Source organism: Balaenoptera musculus, chromosome 15 (genome assembly GCF_009873245.2).
Source record: "Balaenoptera musculus isolate JJ_BM4_2016_0621 chromosome 15, mBalMus1.pri.v3, whole genome shotgun sequence".
NCBI classification, from domain to species: domain Eukaryota; kingdom Metazoa; phylum Chordata; class Mammalia; order Artiodactyla; family Balaenopteridae; genus Balaenoptera; species Balaenoptera musculus.
In genome coordinates this window covers 82,232,712-82,259,298 of record NC_045799.1, presented here as the reverse complement: position 1 = coordinate 82,259,298, position 26,587 = coordinate 82,232,712, and the positions used below count along the sequence as shown (strand labels likewise).

Sequence of the window (26,587 nt, the reverse complement as noted above, 5' to 3'; positions counted from 1 at the left end):
TCTGTTCAGCTGCTCCCGCCTGCCTCACAGGACACACATGCGTATCTTTCCTTCCAGAAAACCCTTGACGACCTGCAAGCCGAGGAGGACAAGGTGAACCATCTGACCAGGAACAACAGCAAGCTTAGCACCAGATCCACGAGGTAATGCCCCGTCGCTGGGTCTGATTCTATAGCTCGACGGTCAGGTCTGTCCCAGGGCACAGGGGCCTCAGATACATTTTGGGGAACTGGGAAGTGAGGCCCCTTCTGATGCCACAGCTAAGGAACCAGGCCCAGTCTGGTTCTTTATTGCATTCTGGCCTCAGACAACCCCCGCCCCCCCAACACACACACCCTACCTTCTTTTGTATTTTTTGTCTCCGCAGCTGGAGGATAATTGGGAACAGGAAAAGAAAATCCGGGCGGAAGTGGAAAAAGCTCGCCGGAAAGCTGAGAGTGACTTGAAGATGACCATTGACAATCTCAATGAGATGGAGCGGTCCAAGCTAGATCTCGAGGAGGCGGTGAAAAAGTACGCAGTCTTTCATTTTGCCCGTAGCAGTGTTAGCGATATCTAGCACTTCCTGGATGGCACCCGGCACCAGGCACTCTGCTGAGGGCTTCATGTGTATCAATGCATGTCCCCTGCACCTGCTCTGTGCCAGGCACTGTGCTCAGCTCGGAGGATTAGGGAGGGAGGAGCAGGTGCTTCCCTGTTCTCAGGGAGCTCCCAGCCTCACACAGGGCCTTTTGGGCGCTAGAAAGGACACAGGTACTAAGCAATGCACCCACCCCAGAGGTCAGGGAGTCTTTGCAGAAACCTGCAAATTGGGCTCTCAAAGATCACAAGGAATTGAGGGGGTATGTTAGCAATACCACCCTGGTAATAACATGGAGGACATGTGGGGTGGAGAAAGCAGGAAGACAACTACTGCAATAGTCCAAGCATAAACCGAAACTGAGTAAGAGGCTGAAGGGATGGAGATAAGGAGGCAGGTAAGGAAAGTTTTTAGGGGGCAGAATTTGGACAATGCATCTTTTTTAAAAGTATTTATTTATTTATTTATTTGGTTGCGCCGGGTCTTAGTTGTGACAGGTGGGCTCCTTAGTTGTGGCACATGGTCTCCTTAGTTGTGGTATGTGAACTCTTAGTTGCGGCATGCATGTGGGATCTAGTTCCCTCACCAGGGATCAAACCCGGGCCCCCTGCATTGGAAGCACAGAGTCTCATCCACTGTCCCACCAGGGAAGTCCCCTGGACAATGCATCTTTGAAGTACATTTTGCTAGGGCAATTCTAAAGCACCACAGGCTGCCAAGAGGGCGTGTGCAGCTAAATCTGCATCTCAGCACATTTCTTGGGAGGCACACCCAGAAGGTGCGGGTGACCCTGCCCATCCTCCCCATCTGCTTGGTCTCTGGCATCTTAGCTCTCACACGTGGCTCTTGACACATGGAACTCACACATCAGGAGGAGACAGCCTTTTGCAGAAAGTTTTTGGAGGAACGTTTTCCCTAAAAAGGCCAAGCATCCGTGTGATTCTGGAGCCCCTAGACTGTAAGCTGCACCAGAGCAGTGACTTCTGTCCGTTTTGTTCACTGATGTGTCCCTGGAACCCCAGACAATGTCTGGCACCAGGAGGGACTCAATAAATGGAAGGCAAATTAATAAATGCACAAGTGAATGAATGAGTGAGTGAAAAACCAGTGGAGCAGATCCTGGGGCTCTGCAGGGCGACTCATCTGTAGGGTGAGAAGGCCAGGGGTCAGGGTTGAGTGGGTCTCAGCAGGGTCAAGTTCCCCTCCGGCAGCCCCAGCTCCATTCCCGTGCCAGCTTGCTGGTCTAGCCTCAGAGCTTTTCCTCAGGAGGTCAAACCTTCTCTTGCAGGAGGGATATGTAAATCAATTCTGTCAACTCTAAATACGAGGACGGGGCTTCCCTGGTGGCGCAGTGGTTGAGAATCTGCCTGCCAATGCAGGGGACACGGGTTCGAGCCCTGGTCTGGGAAGATCCCACATGCCGCGGAGCGACTAAGCCCGTGAGCCACAATTGCTGAGCCTGCGCGTCTGGAGCCTGTGCTCCGCAACGGGAGAGGCCACGATAGTGAGAGGCCTGCGCACCGCGATGAAGAGTGGCCCCCACTTGCCGCAACTAGAGAAAGCCCTCGCACAGAAACGAAGACCCAACACAGCCATAAATAAATTAATTAATTAATTAATTAAAAAAAAAAAAAAAAAAAGAAATGGGGGACACAGAAAGACTTTAAAAAAAAATAAATAAATAAATAAATAAATACGAGGACGAGCAGTCTCTGAATTCCACACTGCAGCGGAAACTAAAGGAACACCAGGTCTGTCTGTGCGGGACGGAGGAGACCCAGATCCTCTTTTGAAATGCACTGGCCTGCGCCTTTGCTCACATCAGCTGATCTGCTGCTGCCACAGAGTCCTCGGAGACTGACTCATGACCACCTCATGCTGGGATAAATTCCAAGTCCCCACAGTGGCCACAGGGCCCTCCACAATAGCCCCTGCTCCCTCCCTGGCTCGTCACCCACCGTTCCCCCACCATTCCGTCCAGCCCCTCTGGCCCCTTGCGGGGTCTCACACACCCCAGCCTCCCTCCTGCCTCAGGGCCATTGCACACACTCTCTGTGTCCCGCTTCCCTCTGCTTTTGACAGCGTCCCGCATACTCTTAGCTGCCTTCCATCATTTTCATTCTAAAAGGCCAGTGGGTAGGTCTCTAACTTCACCCAGGAGAGATAAATGCCCCGCTCTGTCTGCTTATTTGCCTGCTAGGCCCGAATCGAGGAGCTGGAGGAAGAGCTGGAGGCTGAGAGGGCAATGAGAGCCAAGGTAAGTGAGACGTGTCTACGCTTCCTGCCTCCTTTCCTGAGGCAAAGGACCCAGTGAAGCCACAATCCAACCACGAGCAGAAACTCCTGCTGGGAAACCAGTAGAGAGGAGGATGGGGTTCTGGTTGGAAAGGCCTCGTTGTTTCTTGAGCACCTACTGTGTGCCAGGCACTGTGCTACACGTGCCCATTAATGACGACGCAAGAGGCACAGATGCTCTTTGTTGTGCGGTCCACGGAGAGTGGGCAATGTTAGCCTGGGGACTGGAAGACTGAATTCAACAGGCTGAGGCGGGGAGGAGCTTCTAGGCAAAGGGAATCAAATAGCACTTATGTGCACAGGTACAAAGGTGTGAAAGGAAGAGCCAGGAGTGGAGGGAGGCTTGAGGGCAGGGATCCTGTAGGGAGACGGATCGTAACACACCTAATTCCAGCTTCAGCCCAGCTGGGCTGGGGGGCAGGATGGGCACTAAGGCCCCCCCAGTGCAGGGAAGAGGACAGACAGCATACTCTGCTGAGTGTGGGGGGTGACGGGCAGAGTGCAGAGCTCCCCAAGCGCAGGGCCCTGGCCTCACAGACGCCAGGCGGTCATCACAATCCTTACCAGAGAAACAGGGGCTCTTGGACGGCCAAGGTCAGTGTCATCCCATCTCCCTCCAGGTGGAGAAACAACGCAGTGACCTGTCCCAAGACCTCGAAGACCTCAGTGACAGGCTGGAAGAGGCTGGGGGAGCCACGTCTGCTCAGGTACCATCCTCGGGGTGTCCAGGAACCCCGATTCCTGCCTGCCTGCCTGCAGGGAGAAAATAAATGCTGGACGATGAGCAGGGGGATAAAGACCAGTTAGTTCTTGCTGAATTCCCGGGGCTCCCTTGAGGAGAAACCAATCAACGATAAAGAACAGGCAAGAGGGGGCTGGTTCAGTCCACTTTCTTCTGGGGCTCCTCGGTTCAGTGGAGGCAGGTGGGATTTGGACCGAACGCCCCAGGGAGGCCAGCACCGGCCAGCCCGCGAGCCCTGCTTTTGCTCCGCCCCAGATCGAGCAGAACCGCAAGCGGGAGGCCGAGCTGCTGAAGCTGCGGCGGGAGCTGGAGGAGGCGGCCCTGCAGAGCGAGGCAGCGGCCTCCACGCTGCGCAAGAAGCACGCAGACTCCATGGCCGAGCTGACCGAGCGCGTGGAGAACCTGCAGAGGGTCAAGTCCAAGCTGGAGAAGGACAAGCAGGTCATGAAGGCCGAGATCGACGACCTCAACGCCAGCGTGGAGACCATACAGAAGTCCAAGGTGAGGGGGGACACCCCGCAGAGCCTTCACGAATAATATCCCCTGAGCCCCCCGACAGGCCCGAGGCCCATTCTGGATGCTGTGAAGGGAACCAAGAAGGACCCGTCACAGACCCCACTGGCTGTGTGTATAACCTCGGCCAAGGTGCACAACCTAACCGTGCCTCGGTTTCCCCATCTGTAAAATGGGGAATAATGATAATCCCCACCTCATAGTGCTGTTGTTAGGGCTACGACAGTTCCTGGCACGTAAGAAAAGCTCAATAAATGTGAGCTATTAGGGTCATCATGACATTAGTATGACTATATCCTCCAGGAGTTGGAGACTTAGTAGGAGAAACAATCATTGCCACAATGAAAAAGTGATATGTGGCAAGAGAAAATTAAGTACAATTAAAGTAAAATTAAGCCACTCAACATGCATTTATCCAGCCCCTGCCACAGGAAGAGTCTTCTTGTGACACAAGGGAAGTGGCGGGAGGTGCTCCGAAGGTGAGCAGGGATGATACTTTGCGGGTCCAGGTCCCAGCCAATTAGCGTCTCCAAACTTCAGACACGCACGAGGCATCCTCATAGTTCCTGTTTTATCTGCAGACGTCTGCTCTAATGCTGGTATTTTTCCTCAAATTAACTGGCTCCCGGCATTTTCCTATTGGGTGAGGTCGGCAGGGGCCCGGAAGTGAGGGGTTGTGTGCCAACCCAAAGGCTCTGGGCTTACGTTGATAGAAAATGGTGAGCCGCTGGAGGTTTCTGAGACAAGGATGTTCTAGAAGGATGAGGCAGGTGGCCTGGGAGGCTGCACTAGGGCAGCGCAGCTGGGAAGCAGGGAGGGCCTGGCCTGGGCCTCCCCATTTCCCCACTGGGTTCGTTCTCCCTGAGCAGATGAACGCCGAGGCCCACGTCCGAAAGCTGGAAGATAACTTATCAGAGGCCAATGCCAAGGTGGCTGAGCTGGAGCGGAACCAGGCGGAAGTCAACGCCATCAGGACCCGCCTCCAAGGTGAGCTCTCCCCTCCCCGCAGCTTCCTAAGGAACAGCGCATGGAAAGGAGCGGGGATCCTCAAGGAAACTGAAAGAGGACCTGGGTGCCCTCCCAGAGCTTCCTTGACCTTGGAAAATCCACATCCCCTGTGACGAGACGAGAAGATTTTCTTCCACCCACTGAGTGCTCCAAGTAACATCTTTACAGTGTAAAACAGGGAACACTATCTATCCAAAACATTTTCATATCAGTTCTCTCAATCACCCCGTGAGATCAGTGGGAGAAGCAGTAATACGGACAAAACACAATTTTCAAACATTTTAAAACATGACCTGCCTACTAACGTAAAGCGAACACGTGTCACTAATGAGGGAACCAGAAAAATGGTAAAACTGCTTTTGAAAAGCACCTGAGGGGGCCGAGATTTACATAGCCAGTCGGGAAAGGAACGTTTCAGTAACTCTGCTGAGTTAGATGCAAAACTGGTTCATGTCCTATGTGGCAATAATACTGCAACCTCTAGGTTTGATGTGGGGTTTTTTCTTCCAGAAGAAATTCTCTGCATCTCTAGGTCAAAAATAATTTGCAACTCATCAATATGCAAGTTAACATCTGACTTCGCAGAGTCTGGGCTCTAAAGAGGGGTCAACAGTTAAGTCAAGCAAAGGTGCATTTCCTTCGAGAAGTTAACACTCCTGAGGCACACCAGTTAGACAACACTCTCGTTTGACACCAGAGAACCTCCTTTGGCCTTATTTTCCACATTCTGAATACTTTTTAAAATCAATATCCCCATTTGATGGATAAGAAGAGTGAAACTCAGTGAGGTGAAGTGACTTGCCCACGGTCACAAAACCGACGATACAGGGCAGAACTGGGAACCCTTGCTGGTCTTCTGGCTCATGCACCTTCTCCTGGCCTCTGGCTCCGGAAATCAGTCCACAAATGACAGGAGTGTAGGTTCTGGGACCGTGACAAATGCATTTTTCAAAGTAAACACTCTCAGCCCGACTGTTTTCTCCAAACTTCTTTGCTGTATCTCCTGCCAGGGGCTTCGTTATCTGAAGCCGCTTATCCCATGCAAATCACCTGGATGGTGGCGACCCTTGGGCACTTGCTCCCCTCCTGGGCCCACTTGATTCGGGCAGCTGATGTGGTGGTCGCCGTGCTCCCCATTCCAGCTCAGCTGGCCAAGCCACCATATTGATGGGCACTTTGGGAGCAAGGCCTAGGATCTGGCGGGGGAGCTAGTTCTCCACCCAACGCGTCTCCCTTCCCTTCTCGTCCAGCTGAAAACAGTGAACTGAGCCGGGAATATGAAGAATCCCAGAGCCAGCTTAATCAGATCCTGAGGATAAAGACGTCCCTGACATCACAGGTGGACGATTACAAGAGGCAGCTGGATGAAGAGTCCAAGGTTGGTTTGGGGGTGAGGTAGGGGGTGACAGAGCTGTCTCCTTGAAGAAAGTCATATGTTATGAAGATGTAGACGGAACATGAAAAATATTTGATTCCACAGCAAGTAAAAGAGTTAACAACAAAACCAGAGTACGCTATATGTGCGACCAAATGAAATTAACGAAATTACGTATCCTCGTGGATAGTAATTGGAAGAAATCAAGGAAAGTTAAACCCTGGTGGTTTGGATTGTAGACTCCTGTGTCTTCCCGCCCACCCCGCCTTTACTTGCTGCACTGTTGATCCAATGTCATGTATATCTAAGTGATGGCCCTGGGTGCCACAGAGACTGGGGGCGCCCTGACAGGCTGGTCTGGTCACCGCAGTCCCGCAGCACGGCCGTGGTGAGTCTCGCCAACACCAAGCACGACCTGGACCTGCTGAAGGAGCAGCTGGAGGAGGAGCAGGGAGGCAAGTCGGAGCTGCAGCACCTTGTGTCCAAACTCAACACCGAGGTGACCACCTGGAGGACCAAGTACGAGACGGACGCCATCCAGAGGACCGAGGAGCTGGAGGAGACCAAGTGAGCGTCACCCTGCGCCAGGAGGGCCGGGGAGGCCAGCGGGTTGGCGGGTGGGTGCAAGGTGGGGGTCTGAGCACAACAGCCACAGCTGACGCCAGGGCCACACCCAGGAGAGGGCAGTTCAGGGGCTCCTCTTAAAGGGGGCACGAGTGTCAGGACAGGGAGCCCACTTCGTGCCCTCACCAGCTCACGCACTGCATGCCCCACTGCCTTCAGCTTCCCTCTTCAAGGGCTCTCTTACCTACATCTTCTGCCCAGAAATGCTCAGGCTCCCTGCAGGGAAGTCAGGATGGGTGGGGGGGCGGGATCTGCCTCCAGGCAGGGCTTCTCTGCCTCTGAAGTGCTCAGGAAGCTTCCACGGGCCTGGCGGGACTGGGGTGAGGCCCCTCAGTGATGCTGGGAGGACACAGGCCACGCTCCGCGGTAGAGGTCTCCCCTCGGCCAGTTCCCCAGCTCTGTGGCGAATGCCCTCAAGTCCTTTGAGCTTTCTTCCTTCTCAAACTAGACACACAAACGCTCTGATTGACGGGCCTGAGGAAACAAGAGTGGACACGTGAACGTGGCTCAGAGCTGCCCTCTTACACAAGAAGAGGCTGGCGTGGGTGCCCGTGGGCCAGGGCACCCATGGGAGGCCTGCGTGTGAGCCCCTGGTGCCAGGCAGGGAGGGGACCCCAGCCTGCCGCTGGTGCCTTCCATCCACTGGAATTTGTGGTGACAGCAGTAAGCGCAGTGCCTTCCAGCTGACATCAATCTTTATCTGGCGCTCTTTATTCGCTGAGCCTACACCTGCCTTCCTGCAGCTCCACCTCCTGCCCTCCAGCCCTGTTCTAATATTTTCTATTGAGAGCTACGGGGGCTGCCTGGTCCCACCCCAGGCTCTCACTCCGAGCTAAACCTCCATTTCAAACCCTCCCCTCTCTCTGCCTGGAACCTCTTCCCCAGACACCCACAGGGTCCTTGCCTTTGCACATGTGTCCCCTCCCTGCTTTATTTTCCCATAGTGCTTATGTCATTTTGCTGTGTCTTCTGTCCCCCCTCTAGAACAGAAGTTTTATGAGGGCAGGGATCTTAGTCTGCTTTATTCACTGCTGTTTCCCTAACGCCTAGAACAGGACTTGGCACTGAGTAGAAACAATGAATATTTGTGGAATGGATGACTGGACACTGGTTGCTCTGTTCCCAACACCCCCCTTTTTATCTGCATCTTCTCCATTGTGACACCAGAGCTCGGCGCCATGCTGGGCCCCCCTGCCCGTGGGTGCCTATGTTTCCTTGACGGCCTCTCTTGCTCTCATCCTCAGGAGAAAACTGGCCACCAGGCTCCAGGAGGCAAAAGAGACGGCCGAAGCCGCCCAGGCCCGAGCCACCTCCCTCGAGAAAAACAGACAGAGACTCCAGGCAGAAGTCGAGGACCTCACCATCGACTTGGAAAAGGTCAGAGGGCCAAATGCTCCAAGGCTGACCATTCGCCGGGTCCAACAGCCCACGGGAAGCTGGATGAGACTGTCACATGCTGGGTTAGCAAGAAGGAACAGGTGGCCCAAGAGGGTGGAGAACAGGGTTTGCAGTCAGGCCCGCTGCTCACTGCTTGAACGTGTGTCAACATGCTCATGATTCCGAGATCTTAACTCAACCAGCCACTATTTAAATAGGTCTGTGACAAGGATAAAACTCAGTCCCAGGAAGTCCAGGCACCTATTGCCCCTGTTCCCCTTTCTCTTCTGCAAACCATGTCCCACACACTTTGTGTGGCTAAATAGTCCCGTTTGCATCCCTAGTTCAGACTGATTCGCCAGTCTTTAGCAGAATTAAATAAGATTTCCACTGGCACACACCAACCCAGTCTTGGTCCAGATAAGGTCATAGCCATGTGAGAGGCTTTGGGGGGAAAAAGTCCTAAAACCCCAAGAAGGTTTTTGCTCCCTCCAAATTAAGAAGTTAAGCAGAAAAAAAAAGAAGAAATTAAGCAGAAATGTACAACATCTAATATTGTGCAGCAGCGAATACACAGTTGCGGGGAGTTATGAAAAAGATGGAAGGGCTGTGAAAATAATGTCTAGGAATAACGAGCTTTGATTCACAAGAAAAATAATACCCACCCATCTCTGAGTTGGGCAATGATATATAGTATATATTAGTATGTTATAGAGAAATACGTTATGGGGAGTTAGGTGAACGTCATAAATCTGGGAAGGCTGTTGTGGCCCAGATCCCTCCTTTTACACCTGAGAAAACCCTCACCTGGGAAAATAAGGTGGGCTGCCCAAGGTCACACGTCTAGTAGTAGATGTTCTGGAACCGAAACATAATTATTTCTGGACTCCCTGTTCTTTGCTTGTGCCACAAAGGTTGAATTCTATCCCCATTCGAAGAAGTCTGGGGTCACCAGAGTTACTGGAGAGGTAGAGGGAAGGAAGGGAGGGGGCAGACGGAGGGGAAAGGCACAGGAAAGGCAGCCCCCTGACACCATCCCCACCTCACCCCAGGCCAACGCCGCGGCCGCCGCCCTGGACAAGAGGCAGCGGGTCTTTGACAAGATGCTGGCTGAGTGGCAGCGGAAGCGCGAGGAGCTGCAGGCGGAGGCGGACGCCTCCCAGAAGGAGTGCCGCGTGTACATGACCGAGAGCTTCAAGATCAAGACCGTCTACGAGGAGTCCCTGGAGCACCTGGAGTCGGTGAGGAAGGAGAACAAGACCCTGCAGGGTGAGTCTGGGGGCAGATGGACGGGCCTGCAGGGATGAGGACACAGCCGGACCCACACCCCCGCCCCTTCACATCATGGGTCTGAGCACCCAGCACATAGTAGGTGCACAATCAGTGTTTGCTGACTGGCTGGCAAGCACTTGGTCAAAGCATGTGGGCATTCAGCAGTATAACTTCAGGCAGGTGAGTTACCTAGTTCTTCTGTGTCTCATCTGTAAAATGGGGAAATAATACTGCCTTCCGTGTAAGGCTGTTGCAATGAAATAAGATAAAAACGTCTTAAGTCTTCGCTCAGTAGAGTAGCTGGTCAAATAAGGGCTCAGGAGGTTTTAGATATTGAGCCCTTCCATCTACCATATGTAAATAATATGTGTATGCATATGTGTTTCTTACATATAGGAGTCTCAGGCTGGAATTTCATTGTTGGATATTGCTTGAAAAGTGTTGGTTATCTCTTAAAGATAATCTTGCCACATGAAATTTGTATTATTTGTTTTTGTGGTTTTTCTAAACACAAACTCCGTGTTCAAGAGATGTCACTTTTTTTCCATTTTTGAAGAACTGTTTTGGGGTCCCTGTTCTGCTGAGAGGCAGAAATGAAAACTCAGTCAATGCAGGGTTTCCTCAATCCGGGCTGCCCCACCCTGCTTCCTCCCCAGGGTTGTATTTGAGTCCCGGGGGGGTTGATGTAGCATTACTGCAATGGAGCGTAGAAAAAGATGGTCCTTGATTGTCCCCAAAGCTGCCCAAGGTCCTATGAGTCACTCCCATAGGAGCTTTCTGCTTACAGGAGATAATCTTGAGAGTCAAGTGTTTGAGGCCTCTGCTTTCTTAGTTTCAGAAGTGTAAGCATGGAAGGACTTGGGCATAAAGTAAATACAAGTTAAAGATTGGGGAGGAAGAGCTGAACCAGATATAGGTTGACTGGACTAGGAGAGGAAGGAAAAGGGGGGGTGGGGTTATGATCAGGTGCTGCTGAGGGTCACTGCCTCCACCCCTATCAGCTCCTGGTGCAGGTGAGAAAAGATGGAGGAATAACTGTGTCACATGCCACCACCCCAGGAAGCCGGTAGTCCTCATGCTGCTTGTTAACAAGAATAGTCTTCTTGTTAACAAGAATATTGCTTCTTGTTAACAAGAATATTCCTTTCTCAGAGGAGATAAAGGAACTGATTGATCAGCTGGGTGAGGGAGGACGGAGTATACATGAGCTGCAGAAAATGAAGAAAAAATTGGAGATTGAGAAGGAAGAACTCCAGGTGGCCGTGGAGGAAGCTGAGTCTTCCCTGGAGGTAACCATGTGGTCATCACATTGGGGGCTGGACCTTGGCCAGGGACCACACACCTGCTGGGCCAGGAAGACTGATGTTTATATTCCTGGAAGGTTGAAGAGAGCAAGGTGATTCGAATTCAACTGGAACTGGCTCAGGTGAAAGCTGATATCGACCAGAGAATCCACGAGAAAGAAGAGGAATTTGAAGCTACGAGGTATGAGGCTGATGGGGCAGGAGACTGAGTCTAGGTAGCATGATGGAGCAGAGTCCAGAAACCTGGGTCTCTGCCACATACCAGTCATGTGTGAGCTTGGGCAATTTAGGTGAGCCTCTCTGAACCTGTTTCCTCATCTGTGAAATGGGAATAATGATGGTACCTTATACTAATGTGGCACTCTCTGGTTTGCACTTAGAAATATAATACTTTAGTGATTCATCACAAAACCCCATGAGATAATAACCCAATTCAAAAATGGGTAGTGAAGTAAATCAGAAGGAGAAAGACAAATACCACATGATGTCACTTACATGTGGAATCTGAAATATGATACAAATGAACTTATTTACGAAACAGAAATAGACTCAGAGACGTAGAGAACAGACTTGTGGTTGCCAAGGGGGAGGAGAGGTAGGGGAGAGATGGATTGGGAGTTTGATATTAGCAGATGCAAACATATAGAATGGATAAACAACAAGGTCCTACTGTATAGCACAGGGAACTATAGTCAATATCCTGTAATAAACCATAATGGAAAAGAACATGAAAAAGAATGTATATATATGTATTACTGAATCACTTTGCTGTACAGCAGAAATTAACACAACACTGTAAATCAACTATACTTCAATAAAAGTTTTTTTTAAAAAAATGGGTAAAGGACTCGAATAGACATTTCTCCAAAGAAGATATACAAATGGCCAACAAGTACATGGAAAGATGCTCAGTATCATTAGTCACTAGGGAAATACAAATCAAAACTACGAGATACCACCTCTCTTCCATTAGGATAGCTACTATCCAAAAAACAGAAAATAACAAGTGTTGGCAAGGATGTGGAGAAATTGGAACCCTTGTACACTGTTGGTGGGAATGTAAAATAATGGTAGAGCTGCTGTGGAAAACAGTATGGAGATTCCTCAAATTTTTTTAAATAGAATTACCATACGATCCAGCAATTCCACTTCTGAGTATATACCCAGACGAATTAAAATCAGGGTCTCAAAGAGATATTTGTACACCCAAGTTCATTGCAGCGTTATTCATAATAGCAAAAGTGGGGAAGCAACCAAAATGCCCAGTGATGAATGAATAGATACACAAAATGTGGTCCATCCATACAGTGGAATATTATTCAGCCTTAAAAAGGAAGGAAACTCTGACACATGCTACAACATGAATGAACCTTGAGGACATTATGCTACGTGAAATAAGCCAGTCACAAGAAGACAAATACTGTATGATTCCATTTATATGAAGTACTTAGAGCAGCCATTTGATTATAGCCATCCTGGTGGACGTGAATTGCATTTCCATGATGGCTAATGATGCTGAGTATCTTTTATGTGCTTATTGACCAGCTACATATCTGGTTTGGAGAAATGTCCATTCAAGTTCTTTCCCAAAAACTGGGTTATTTATCTTTTTATTGTTGATTTTAAGAGTTCTTTATTTATTCTGGATACTAGACCCTTATCAGATATATGATTTGCAAATATTTTCTCCCATTCTGTGGGTTGTCTTTTCACTTTATTGATAATATCCTTTGAAGCACAAAAGTCTTAAATTTTGATGAAGTCCAATTTATCTATTTTTTTCTTTGGTCACTTGACTGTTGCTTTGAAAAGAGAGATTCTGACCTGTATAGCCAAAGCTCACATTTTATAATGAAAACAAACAGAGACCTTAGCATCTGGCTTTGAATTCTGACTCCATTGTGGACTAAAGGGTGATCTTTGGCGTGTTTTTCATCATGTTGGAGCCTCAGTTTCCTTGCAGGGCTGTTTTGCATATTAAATGAATTGAGATCACAAAGACACATGGTAAACATTGACCTTCCATTCCTTTTCCCAAAGCATGATGCTCCCCCACTTAAAGACTTTAAATGGAGATACAGTTTAATCTCACAGCATGGTGGCCGTATCCACATTACTGCTGAGACTTCTTATCTAGGGAGGTTTAGCACATCCTGAACAGTGGGCCCAGCAGGCCAAGGCCTTCTCTGCTTGGACTTGCAGGAAGAACCACCAGAGGGCCATCGAATCCTTGCAGGCCAGCCTGGAGGCGGAGGCCAAGGGCCGGGCAGAGGCACTTCGGCTCAAGAAGAAGATGGAGACAGACCTGAATGAGATGGAAATCCAGCTGGACCACGCCAACAAGAACAACAGCGAACTTGTGAAGACGCTGAAAAGGCTGCAACAGCAAATCAAGGTAGCAATCTGGGAGCAGGAAGAACTAATCACAAAGCCAGCCATCCCCGAGTCTGCAGGCTCACTGGGAGCTAATGGCATGCCTGTCCAGCCAGGATAAAGGCACGAGAGCGAGAACGTGGGGCGGCTGGCAGCCTAGGGAGCGGGAGACTTGGGACTGTATAAATGAGAGACCCCAACTACCAACATCCATATCCTGGACCACCGGAAAGAGGGAAGGAGGGAATCAGGAAGTTGGGCCTGTCTTGCTTTTTAAAATCATTTTTGACTTATTAGAAATGATTACAGACATAGAAAAATAAAGAACATTAGAAACACCCATATACCGACCACTCACCTTAAATAGAGCTGAAGGCCTGCTTTATCACTTGCTGTCATCACCCTGGTCTGTAGCACATGCGTAGCTGGACCCATGCATTCAACATGTGTTTACTGGAGCCCTGCCCTGTCCAGGCACTGCATTAGGTGCTAGGGGTACAAGAATGGATAAAACAAACGAACTTCCCTGCAGACAAATAATAAGCAACAAATAAATAAAACTGTAGTATTAAAAATGGTGAGAAGTTCTATGCAGAAAGAACAAGACAGGAGAAGGGAGACGGGAATTAGCCAGGGCAGGGTGTAACTGTCAAAGGTCACTGAGGAAGGCCTCCTTGAGAAGACCCTGCTGGAAACACCAGGTCCTCGTCATCAGGAAGTCCTGGACCTGATGCTGACCAGGCTGGACAGATCCTCCAGACACCTGGGCCCTGCATCAACCAGACCCTGAACTCCCCAGGGCAGGGCTGCACTTTGCACTCTCTTCCCCTGTGGCCTCCACCTCCCCACCCTCACCCCAGCTCCCCGCTGAGCCCGGGCCAGGAAGGTCATAGCACCCTCAGGCCTGGGCAACCCCTGGCCGTGGGAGAAGGGCTCAGGCCAGGGTCTCTCGTCCCCCAGGACCTGCAGGTCCAGATGGACGAGGACGCCCGGCAGCACGAGCAGCTGCGGGAGGAGTGCAGCCTGCAGGAGCGGCGCCTGAGCCTGCTGCAGACGGAGCTGGACGAGGTGCGCTCGGCCCTGGAGGGCAGCGAGCGCGCCCGCAAGCTGCCGGAGCAGGAGGTGGCGGAGGTCACCGAGCGGCACAGTGAGCTCAGCGTCCAGGTGGGGGCAGCTCCCGGCCACGTGGACTCCCACGCGGGGCGCTGGGGTGAGGCCGGGGCGGCGCCCCAACCTCAGGGGCTCCCCTCAAAGGCCCACTCGGCAGATCCTCAGAATGCACCTGCAGAGCCAGCTTTCTGTTATGGTTAGAAAACAAACAAAAAAACCCGTAACATAAAACGTACCATCCTAACCATTTTTCAGTGCAGAGCTTTTCAAGACAGACTCCCAGACTCTCCCCTGGAGATTCTGAGCCAGTGAGTCTGTGGTGGGACCCCCGGGAATCAAAACTTTTAGAAACTCCTCATGAGATTCTGATGATTTAGCCAATTTTAAGGACAACCGTTACCCCCGCCCCCTGCCCAGTGTACTGAAGATAGAACTTCAGAACTGGAAGGGATCTAGAATATTCCAAAGTCGGACATTCGTGGTACAAATGAAAAACTGTGGCCGAGAGTTGAGTGGCTCACCCATGGTCAACACCAGGGACCCCGGCGGTGACACAGGTGCTTCCTGCCGCTCACAGTGCAGTCCTTTAGCAGCACGGCTTCATCCTTACTCACCATCTCATGCAAATTCACCAAAAGAAAAATCGTACATGGGACATATAGGGATAACAACCCCACTTTAGAGATAAAAAGACCAATCCCAGAGGTAAAAAGTAGACACATAGGCAGAAGCACTAGGGCTTGAACCTGGTCTTCCCAGCTCCAAGTTCAGGATTGTACTAGAGCTACCACCCACCCCAGGCCTAAATGATGTTCTTCCCAGGCTCCGCGTGATGCAAATTCTAATCTAAAACTCAGAAAAGAATGCAGGATAGAGACCTTCACCCCAAGCAGGGGGCCCAGGGCCATTTCTTGTTGGGGGTGTGGGAGAGGGTGGCTTTTCCTGGACACAGGAAGGGCTGTGCAGACTCCGGGCTCATGGCAATGTCTTCGTTTCCTCCTCCAGAACCAAAGCCTCCTCGTGGTCAAGCGCAAGCTGGAGTCTGACGTCCAGCGCATCTCCAACGAGCACGAGGAGCTCATCAGCGAGTTCCGCTCGGTCGATGAGAGGGCCAAGAAAGCCATGACGGACGTAAGCGCGTGCACTGCCTGCCGCAGCCGGGCGGGGCCTGGGCACCCCAGCCCCACCCCAGCCAGGCCCCCTGCCGGCGACCAGGCCACCCCAGGCAGGGAAGGCCGCCTCCTTTGGTTTCTGAAAAGCCAAGAGGTTAGAGCATGACGCCTGGGGACACAGACGAAAGGAGCCGTTGAAGTGGGCTCATCTGGGCAGGTATTTTGGCAAGGAGAGGAGCCTTGAACCAGCCTTAAGGGGAGGGTTAGTGAAAGGAAGATGGGTGCCGTGCCCAGGGGTTCAGGGCTGGAGGTCGGCAAGGGAGGCCGCCAAGTGTTTTCACCCTAGTATCCCTTTGGGTGCTCAGTGGTGGATGCTACGTGCCCCACTTTAAAGATGAGGAAATACAGATTTTATCGTCAAGCTCCTTAGGCTTGACTGAAATGCCAGGAGCTCAGGAACATTGTTGGTCTTATTTGGTGCTGTGTCCTGAGATCATAGACTGGTACCCAGCACGCTGTAAGCCCTCCATGCATATTTTATACAAGAACAAGTGGGTTAAATGACTGGGGCTGGGTGCAGGCCCTGGACTTTCTACTCAGACCTGTGTTTTTCCCGCTCTCTGTGCTGTGCCCCTCATGCGGGAGACAGCAGAGTCTGGCTGGAGAGCGCCAGCTGGCGGGTCCATGGGATCGGGCGGCCTGGTTCTGAGCACAGGCGCCTGCCTCCTCCCGTCACTCGGAGGGACATGGGAGCTTGGGGCACCCCCTCCACGGCACCCCAGCAGCATGTCAGCCAGGGTCCTCTTGTCCACTGCTTGGTGTCCCAGAGGCTGGGAGACGAGGTCCCTCGTCCCTCAAAGGCACTAGGAGCCTGGATGGGGGCCCAGCTCCAGCTCCAGTGCTTCCCCTCCCCCCCCTCCCCAGGCTGCCCGCATGGCCGAGGAACTCCGGCAAGAGCAGGACCACTGCATGCACCTGGAGAAAGTCAAGAAGAACTACGAGGTCACCATCAAGGACTTGCAGGCCAAGATGGAGGAGGCTGAGCAGCTGGCCCTCAAGGGAGGGAAACGCACTGTCACGAAGCTGGAAGCCAGGGTGAGGGCGGCACCGAACCAGACAGGGAAAGAGGAGATCGGAAGGGGGTCTCTTCCCCCCAAAAGTGCCAAGCGTCTGATGAGGAGCTGGGCCTCTAATCTATTTCTACAAAGGTCTCCTCTCCTCCTCCTCTCCCTGTCACCTTCCCCCAGAGTGTCCTTAGCCTCCAAGCAGAGTGGATCCCCATATTCTTCCTCTGTCTCTGTTCCCAGTCTCTGTTTCCAACATTATTCCTCTCTTATTACTTACTTAAAACGAGCCTCCGTCTTTACCTCATGGACTGTCAAGAGCTGGAAGGGCCCAGGGGGTCGGTCACCTTGTCCCACCCCTGCCTCCCCCATTTTCCAGAGGAGGAAACTTGAGGCTCAAGGCATCTGACCACCTGCTGGTGAAAGGCTGAGCCCACCCAACCCTCCTGGGCAGAGCTCACCTCTGGGCAGGAAGCGGACACCGCGACACCCCTGCCCAAGGCCACTGAGCTCTTAAGTTCAAAAACCTGCGTTCCCCCAGCTGCATTCCTCTCCTCCCCGCCCCCCCACCCCAGATCAAAGAACTGGAGACGGAGCTGGGTGGAGAGCATAAACAGCACGTGGAAACGGTCAAGACGCTGCGGAAGCATGAGCGGCGCCTCAAAGAGCTGGTCTTCCAGACGGAGGAGGACCACAAGACCAACCAGCGCATGCAGGAGCTGGTGGAGAAGCTGCAGAGCAAGCTGAAGGTCTACAAGCGGCAGATCGAGGAGGCGGTGGGTGCCCGCCGTGTGGCCCCAATTCGCCCCCCTTCCCAGCCCAGGTTTCCAAGCCTTGGTTAGAAGGAACCACAGGAGAGGACTCAAGTCTTGGCCAGAAGATGGCTTCCCGTCCACAGCACTTCATCCTCGCTATCACATGGGGAGTGGACGAGACATGACACACCGGAGATAAGAACGTGTAAAAAATGAAAATATCCCCCGAGGACACCCGTGCTAACTAAAGCACCTACTTCGGTGGGATCTAAAGCCAGGGAAGGTCTCGGGTGCCTCCGTCCTGCTTCCACTGCCCCCTGTGGCCTCTCCCTCCTGGTCAGCAGGTTAAACACCAGGACCTTCCCTTATTTGATCCCCTTGACACAAGGCAGGAAGGCTGATACTCTTAAGCTATTTCACAGGTGAGGAAACAGCCCAGAGTAGGGTACTTATGTTATTTCAGCCAAAGTCACATGGTTAGCAAACGGCAGCTTCAAGTCTCAACCCTAGACCGCACGCCCACCTGCCGCTACCATCGTCCCCCACCCAGGATGTAGATATTTGACTCTGCTGTCGTTTGCTGCCAGTTCTGGGACAACCACGTTGACTCCATCATCCACCCATGCACCTAACACTGTTCCCAAAAGGCTCAATAAGGGCCAGGCTCACAGGAAATACGGTTCTAACCAAAACGACACTATGACTCTCTTGGGAAGATGAGGCGGTGGGAAATGTGTGACGGGGGCTCAAGAAAGCACCAAATCCACATCTTCCATGGTGGGGTACCAATAGCTAATGCCTAAAATCACACATTATAGAAGCTGCAACAGAGCACATTTTACTTAGAAATATGGACGTCAAAGCCAAAAACAATCAGCTAAAAGCGTTGAAGGTGGGTGTCCGTGGTGACCTGGCGGATGCCCCTGACCCAGGACTGCTGTGTTTCCTAATAAGCCTTACAGAACGACTGGACTCTTAAGATGTCCATGTAGAACTGAAAACAACGCACGTTTAGCCAGAACAAGCCAGGTTTATGCCCCATTTTCCACTGTGCCTTTGTCACAGGAGGAGCAGGCCAACCAGACCTTGGCTCGCTATAGGAAGACGGTACATGAGCTGGACGACGCCGAGGAGCGGGCCGGCATGGCGGAGACCGCCCTGAACAAGCTGCGCACCAGGCACCGCGTGGCCGGCAAAGGCATCACCTCTGTGGAGATCATCCAGGTGTCCAAGACAGGCACCTCCAAAACCCTTTCTGACGAGTGAGGTGCCACGTGTGTCTTATTTTCTCACTTAAAATAGTGTGATATAGACTCCCTTGATCTTAGAATTGTTTTGGTGCCACGTGTCCCGGCTCACAGCCAGTAGGTGTGGACTCCACGCTCCAAGTTCACCTTCCCTGCTCTTGCTTTGCTCTTTCCAACTTCTCTGCTTCCTGTCTGCCATGCCCCGACCTTATGCAACGGGGATCCCAAAGCCTCCCCTGTCCCTTGAATTGTTTTGGGGAATGGATTAACCTGGGATGGCTATATTTCTATTGTAGCATATAGCGTGCCCCTGATTTTGTGTGCTTATCACATATGTATTTGTGGCTGCTTCTCATATCATACTCCCAAATGAAGATGTTGGCAAAAGTTGAGCAATTCCATTGTTGTAGGGAAGTTAACCAGTTGTGGCAACTGTCTTGACAGACGGAAGGGTAGAGCAGTGTGGAAAGGTAGAGACCGGGGTCCTTCACATTGCACTAATTCTGGAAACTGTGACTGCAGGGCTTGGTGTGAAAGATCATTATGTCACTATTGCTTGCACCACTGTTGGCTCATGTGCCACTACCTGCCACCAAGAAGGGAATTCCAGATAGAAGCCCCAACACATGCAAAAGTGCAGAGGTGGGATGCGCACAAGGGTACAGCGTGACTGGAGAAGAGGGGCTCAGGATGAGGTCAGAGTGCTGGACAGGGTGGGAGACAAAGCTGGTGGGACAGGTGTAGGGGGTGGGTGTGAAGGGCCCTGTTGGGAGCAAGTATTCCATAATCTCCATGAGGAAATCTTGCTAATTTTTAAAATCCATTTGTGGGATGTGATGAGTAGTAGCTTTTCTTTCTTGGGAAGACACATCAAGTTGGCAAAACAAGCCTCTTGGCCCCTCATGAGACACTGCAGACAAGTGCATGGTGAGCATTGCATCCCAGGGCATCGCACTCTGGCCCTCTCAATGGCCCGACTAGAGTTCAGGCCTACCTGGGCATGCCAGGCCCAAAGAAGGTGTCCCTAAACCCTTACAGCCTAGCAGAGAATGAGCCAGGTATGACCCAGTGGTGTCCATTACAAGGAAGGAAACCTGTGCAGAAGCAGCCCAGGAACCTGAGGGCGCTGTCTTTCTAGCAAGAAGGGGTCAAAGATGTCAGAATTCCCAGCTCTGGCCCGCAAGGGTCTTCTCACCCTCTCTCTCTTTTTTCTTCCAGGGTAACACAGATCACAACAGCAGACCACTGAGAGGAAAAATATATGAAAATGGAAAACTGGGTCTATCCTGAGAATGTTTACTATGCAAAGGAAAGTGCAAGCCAGAAAGAGACAGGTGCAAAAGAATAAAGATAGCTGTGGGGGGAGATGGGCTTGGGGATGTAAATACCCAGCCATTGGAGGAATTTAAATTAGCGTGGCTTCTCCGAGATGGCATCAACCTGTCAAGCACTTGGATAACAGTAACAGTGGGTCTGATTTAGTTGAGATTCTACATGTTCATGTCAAGGACGGAATATGTAATGTCTGTGGGACTTGGCTGTTCTCTAGAAGTAATTCCTTGTGTGGACAATTTTAATACCTTGTCCCCATGCATCTTAAGTAAAAGAAACTTGAAAAATAGACCGAAAGGAGATGGTTTTTAAGTGAAGAATTTTTTCTGAGACTTCCTAATCCAAAGGCAATTTTTATAGTGTATCAGAGTTCTGTTGTGTCCGTGACCTCATTCACAGGCTTGTGTCTATTGGAAACCATGAAACCTATGTAGTCATGGTGAGGTTCTTTGCAAATTGTGAAAGGGTGTATCAGAGATATGAAGACAAACTAGGTTTTGTAAAGCTGAGATAGTTACAGGACCCCCGAAAAGGATGTTAAGATCCATCCAGGCTAACGACCCAAAGGCCCCCCACGCCACGCCTCAGCATCTCCCCGGATGCTCAGACACAGGCAGGTCAGCTCTGTGAGGGCAGGCAAAGTGTATCTTGTGTGTTTTATTCACTGCTGTTTCTCAGCAATAAGACAGCGCCCGGCCTGAAGGGAGAACACAGTAAATACGGTAAACATGTGTGGAGTGAATGCCTCCCAAGGCAGTGCTTCCTGACATTGCACAGAGAGCTTCCTTAAATCAGGCTGAGCCCTGCCCCCTGGTGGAATCCACTTGTCAACCCTGGTTTTGACACCCAGGACCCTACAGACCACCTGAATGGAAGGCAGGTCTCACGGTCCCTCCAAGTTGCTCTTCCTTTCCTGGGTCCTTCCATCTTCCCAAGCGTGACGGGACTTCTTTGTCACCTTCTGACACTCCTCGACCCTGTTTCTCTCCTCACTGTCCTAGTCTTTGGGGTGCAGGGGCAGAGGAAGCAGCCCTCAGAACGCCCCTCCTCCCCAGCTTCATGGAAATGGGGTCTTCCCTTTGAATTTCAGCACCCTGACCTCTCCAGTGCACTGGCAGACAGAAATCATTGTTCAGGCTGGTAGAGGAAGGGATATTAACATGCTGGTGGTGGATCCCTCTCCGTCTTCACACGGGCCCACATCACCCCCATGCTAATCTTCGCACTCTCTAGGCACCTCGGAGGGAACGGGGTTTGCGTCCTTCTGTGCAAATGCACCAAATGTGAAGACGCTGCCCTCCGGTGGTGGGGTCTCCAACTGCTGTATGTGAATTTCCTGGGAGACACCAAATCACACAATCTTAGAATTATATTAGAATTTTCGGGCTCAAAGGCACATTTGGAGGGTGTCTAGTCCAACTTTCGGCCAGTTTGGGATTCCCTTCCATAGCATCCCTGAAAAAAATGGTAATCCAACTTGCACTCTTCCAGTGAAAAAAAGGCAGCCCATTGCAGTTTTGGCTGACAATCATGGTTCAAAAGTCCCACCCAGTATTGAGTCGAAATATGTCTCCTCTATTTTGCCCTTACTTCAATCTAGTCTTCACCTCTGTAATTACATAAAATAAGTCTAATTCTTATGCTTTGAAGTCAGATATGGGTTCCACTTTCCCAGCAGTGTGACCTTGGGCAACTTAACCTATCTTATCTCCTGTTTCCTCAACTATTAAATGAGGAATTATAAGAGCATCTGCTCGTAGGAATGTGACGTTTAAACACGATAACTTGGCATGGAGCCCATTATGCATGGCGCTGAGACACTCGGCAAGTTTCTTCTAGCATTCCGTAGGACTCCGACACTTGACCTCCTGGGGGAGGCTCTGCTGGGCTGTCAGTCTAGTAGCTGATGGCAGCGAGCCTCTTCCTGGAGAGATGCCAGGAGCATTCCATGAGGTTGAAAGACCTCATCATTGTTTCCTGGAGGACAGTCCACTTGTGGTCTCCGCACACTCAGAGAATTTCAGAGCAGCTCCTGACTTTGCCAGGGAGGGTGGGGGCCCAGAAGTAGACAGGCTCAGTGACTTGCCCAAGACCATTCAGTTAATGCAGAGAGAGAAATAATTCTTTGTGGCAGGAGATGAGGTGAGGTTTCTAACCCAGTGTTTAGACTGGGTCAGAAGTGTTGGACTTCACTTTGCCACATACGCTGTTTTTGCCTAAGGACATGAAATTGCAGAATGGCTTAAAGGCCTAAAAGGGTATAATCTATATGGCCTTACAAAATAATAATATATAATTGGTATCCACGATGATTGAAATCAGGGCACTGGCACCATGTTCTGTAGAGTAAATGGAGCAAAGACTATTTAGATGGTTTTGCTAAATGTTCTGGGATAGCTTTCAAGGCTGCTAAATTTTGTATCACTGATTGTATTAAGTATATTTTCTTATTTTCTATATTCTTGAAGGTCTGGCATCTGGGGCCTCCCTGGCTGAGGAGACACTGCCTCTCCCAGGGCTGCCAATTCTTAGGGATAGCAAACAGCTCTCATACACGGACTAACCAATCTGGAGCCCAAACTCTGAACCACCTCCTCTATCCAGTTCTTATACTCTGGGAGGCAATATTCCCCTGCCCTAATTATCCCAGGACCAGGTAGCAGACGAGGGACTGCCCCTCTGTCCCAGAGCCTGCTGAAATGAGCCAATCCTAACCCTGCTCACCCTGCGTCGCCCATTCCTTCCCACGGAAAGCACAATGAAAGCTCGTGCCCACGCCTTCCCCCTTGTTCCTTCTGCTCCTGACCAGCCCTGGTGCTTCCCCACATGGCCCTGAGTGGCATGTCATGCCATGCCTCCTACTTCTAGGTCTATGAGTGTATAAACTTCTTCCTTCATGACAATCATTTCTATGTCTGTGTATCTTCCCACACCTGATTAAAGCAAATCCCAGGTACATTTTAAGGTACATACACCAATTATCTTCCTCCTCCTTTCACATGTGAACCACTCCTGGGTCCTTGTAGGGAACCCAGCAGGTTCTGGGTCATCCCCATGGAGCACAACTTTGGGTATTTCCAGAAATCACAAAGACCCCAGGCCCTTCCACCCACAAGCTACCAGGAACTGAGGCTGGAGATCTGTTGTGAAAAGGCCAACCTTGAGTTATGGTAAAACCGCAAGACTGAAAGGGAATTTGCTGGCTATTATAAGGGACTGTTCTCTCCTCTGAACCCTGAACCCTGGCTTAGGCTAATGCAAAGTGTATCCTGAGACTTTGGAGCAGTGATTCCATAACACTTTTTTCTACAGACATTTAAAAAACCAACTTTTAAATACAGGCAGCAAAACAGTAACCAGACATTTCAACCAAGGGGGAACCTGTATTATGAAAATTAGGTTTGGCAATTAGAAAGGCTACTGTGGGGGTAGGTACAGGATGCGACAGGAGAGTCCTGGAAGGTAGAGGAAATCGTGTCTTTGCTACGTGCCTAAGGATGCGTAGGAGGCATAAAGGGGAGGGAGAGCCTGTGGGAGTGGAAGGTGGGAGTGGGGAGAACCCGCTGAGAGTGTGCTTGGTGGCAGGTAGTGGCACATGAGCCAACAGTGGTGCAAGCAATAGTGACATAATGATCTTTCACACCAAGCCCTGCAGTCACAGGTTCCAGAATTAGTGCAATGTGAAGGACCCCGGTCTCTACCTTTCCACACTGCTCTACCCTTCCGTCTGTCAAGACAGTTGCCACAACTGGTTAACTTCCCTACAACAATGGAATTGCTCAACTTTTGCCAACATCTTCATTTGGAAGTATGATATGAGAAGCAGCCACAAATATATATGTGATAAGCACACAAAATCAGGGGCACGCTATATGCTACAATAGAAATATAGCCATCCCAGGTTAATCCATTCCCCAAAACAATTCTAAGATCAAGGGAGTCTATATCACACTATTTTAAGTGAGAAAATAAGAATGCATTCACCATCTGTCCAAAAATTCCAACCAATTTCTCTAAATATCACTAAAACCCTCCTAAACACCTATAAAACAATTCTCCAAACATTTCTGCATAATATAAACATTTTAAACACTAATTATCTATTTATTTAACACTTAATGAACTCCATAGTGATTACACTTGTGAGCAGTACATGATGACATGCACTAGACTGTATTTGATGAGAATTAAATATTCCCTTTAACCTACTACAGACATGTACCACAAAGCAAACAATGTAATAATGTGTAAAAGACATATCATTAATGCAATAGGGTTTAGCAAAATAAAAATAACAAACAGGATAATTTTTTAAAAATGGTTACTTACCAAATGATTCTGGTAATGGAGGACTAGGGTGACAGACAACTCTCCCACTAACGATAACTAGACAAGTGGACAAAATACGCAAAACATCTACTCAAAATTAAGAGGGAACTATTAAGGTAGTAATTACCAGGTCAATATCCAAGAGAAACACCAGAGAGTGAGTTCAGCATTTTAGGACTGCTTTACCCAGAGGGCTATTTGCTAATTCCAGTACAAGTGGTTGAGAGTCGGAGCAGTACTTTTGACAGCCTATCATGACCACAAAGACAAAAGTCAGAGTCCAGGGCCCTCCAAGGATGAGGGTCCTGGTAAATGTCCATTGTATTACTTAGAGTTCTCCAGAGAAATGGAACCAACAGGAGAGAGAGAGACAGACAGAGAGAGAGAGAGAGAGAGATAAAGATAGATACAGAGTCATAAAGATATATAGATAGATACATGTAAAGAGATTTATCATAAGGAACTGACTCACATGATTATGAAGGCCGGCAAGTAAAAAATCTGCAGAGCCAATGTCCTGGTTCAAGTCGGAAGGCCAGAAGCTGCTGTAGAACCAGAAAGAGCCAATGTTCCAGTTCAATCCCTCCTGTCAGGCAGGAGGAATTATCTTTTACTTGGGGGAGGTCAGCCTTTTGTTCTATTCAGGTCTTCAACTGATTGGGTGAGCTCCATCCACATTATGGAGGGCAATCTGCTTTTTTCAGTCTACCAATTTAAATGTCAATCTCATCCAAAAAACTCCCTCACAGAAACATCCAGAATAATGTTTGACCAAATATCTGGGCATCTTAGGGCTCAGTCAATTTGACAAATAAAATTAACCACCACACCTGTGTTTTGGGTTGGGATTCGAGGAATAAGGGTGAATTAGAAGATGAACATTCTTCCCAAGGACTGGAGCCCAGCTTTGAGTCATCTGGGTGGTCCAGAAAATCTCAAATCCTAAAATTAGATAAAGGTGATTCCAGACTGTTGACATCTTTGGGTACATGGCAAGATGAAAATGAAAACCTTATCTGGGCAAAGATAAAATCATTTTAGGTCTCAAATTATTCCTACACAATTTTAAAAATAAAATGTTAGACACAACATTGGTAATCAAGCGTATGAGAGGACAAGAACATAAACTAGAACCAGTCAAAACATGTTAGTAATAGAAACAATCCCACAGGAACTTCAGAAAATGGCAAACACATGATATTTACTATAGAATTAAAATGCATGACAAGAATAGCATATAACTATGGAGAAGGATAACAAAGGAGCTAAGGTATTCTAAGATCCTTGCATTATCCAGGAAGAGAAAGTACTAATCATTGGTTGCTAGTAAACATTTAGCGACCAGCTCTCTGTAGGATAAAAGCCCTGATCTGAAGCCTTTGTTACTTTCTATGGTATAAATGCTCTATCACGGCCGATGTCAAGCCACCAAGAGGTTACTGAACATGGAGTTGGGAGGAGATGGGCATTCCTGGCTCTCCTGAGCCAGTCTGAGCTGGCTCCAGAACAGCTCTGAATTAGTCCTTGAAAATGGAATATAAAAAATAATCAATCCGCGGGACTTCCCTGGCGGTCCAGTGGTTAAGACTCCAAGCTTCCAAGGCAGGGGACGCAGGTTCAATCCCTGGTCGGGGAACTAAGATCCCACATGATGCACGGTGCAGCCAAAAAATAAAATTAAAAAATAAAAATCAATCCAAAAGAAGGCAAGAAAGAAGAGAAAAAGAAACAGAATAGGACAAAAATAAAGTAAATGATAAGATGGTAGAGTTCAACTCCAATATATCAGTAATTACTTTAAATGTGAATGGACTGGATGTTTCAAGTTAAAAGATAAACATGCTATAAAAATAAAATGCAACTATATGTTGTTTATAAGCAGCTCATCTAATAACATAAGGTAAAAGAAAAGTTGAAACTAAAAAGACAGAAAAAGATATACCGGGCAAACACTAACCAAAAGACAGCTGGGGTTGCTATATTAATATCAGAGAAGCAAACGTTAAGACAAAAAGCACTATCAGAAAGGAACATTTCATAATGGTAAAACATTCACTTTATCAAAAAACCTAATGTATTATATAAAATAGAGGCACCTATAATATAACCTCAAAATACATAAAGAAAACAAATGACAGAATTAGAGTAGAGATAGACAAATCTACAATCATTTGG

At 49.5% G+C, this 26,587-nt stretch overlaps 1 protein-coding gene across 1 annotated transcript in view; it reads left to right on the top strand.

Moving 5' to 3' along the window:
- LOC118880647 (myosin-16-like) overlaps window positions 1-18,770 on the top strand; it is a 53,774-nt gene extending 35,004 nt beyond the window's left edge. The window contains 21 exon segments of the mRNA XM_036824389.1: window positions 58-127; window positions 130-143; window positions 368-513; window positions 1,869-1,914; window positions 2,287-2,331; window positions 2,781-2,837; window positions 3,496-3,582; window positions 3,873-4,118; window positions 5,000-5,117; window positions 6,389-6,516; window positions 6,884-7,080; window positions 8,382-8,514; window positions 9,567-9,783; window positions 10,939-11,075; window positions 11,168-11,271; window positions 13,293-13,485; window positions 14,424-14,627; window positions 15,579-15,704; window positions 16,610-16,780; window positions 17,325-17,525; window positions 18,570-18,770. Coding sequence (XP_036680284.1) covers window positions 58-127; window positions 130-143; window positions 368-513; window positions 1,869-1,914; window positions 2,287-2,331; window positions 2,781-2,837; window positions 3,496-3,582; window positions 3,873-4,118; window positions 5,000-5,117; window positions 6,389-6,516; window positions 6,884-7,080; window positions 8,382-8,514; window positions 9,567-9,783; window positions 10,939-11,075; window positions 11,168-11,271; window positions 13,293-13,485; window positions 14,424-14,627; window positions 15,579-15,704; window positions 16,610-16,780; window positions 17,325-17,525; window positions 18,570-18,770 — 2,841 coding nt within the window.
- The last annotated feature ends 7,817 nt before the right edge of the window (window positions 18,771-26,587 follow it).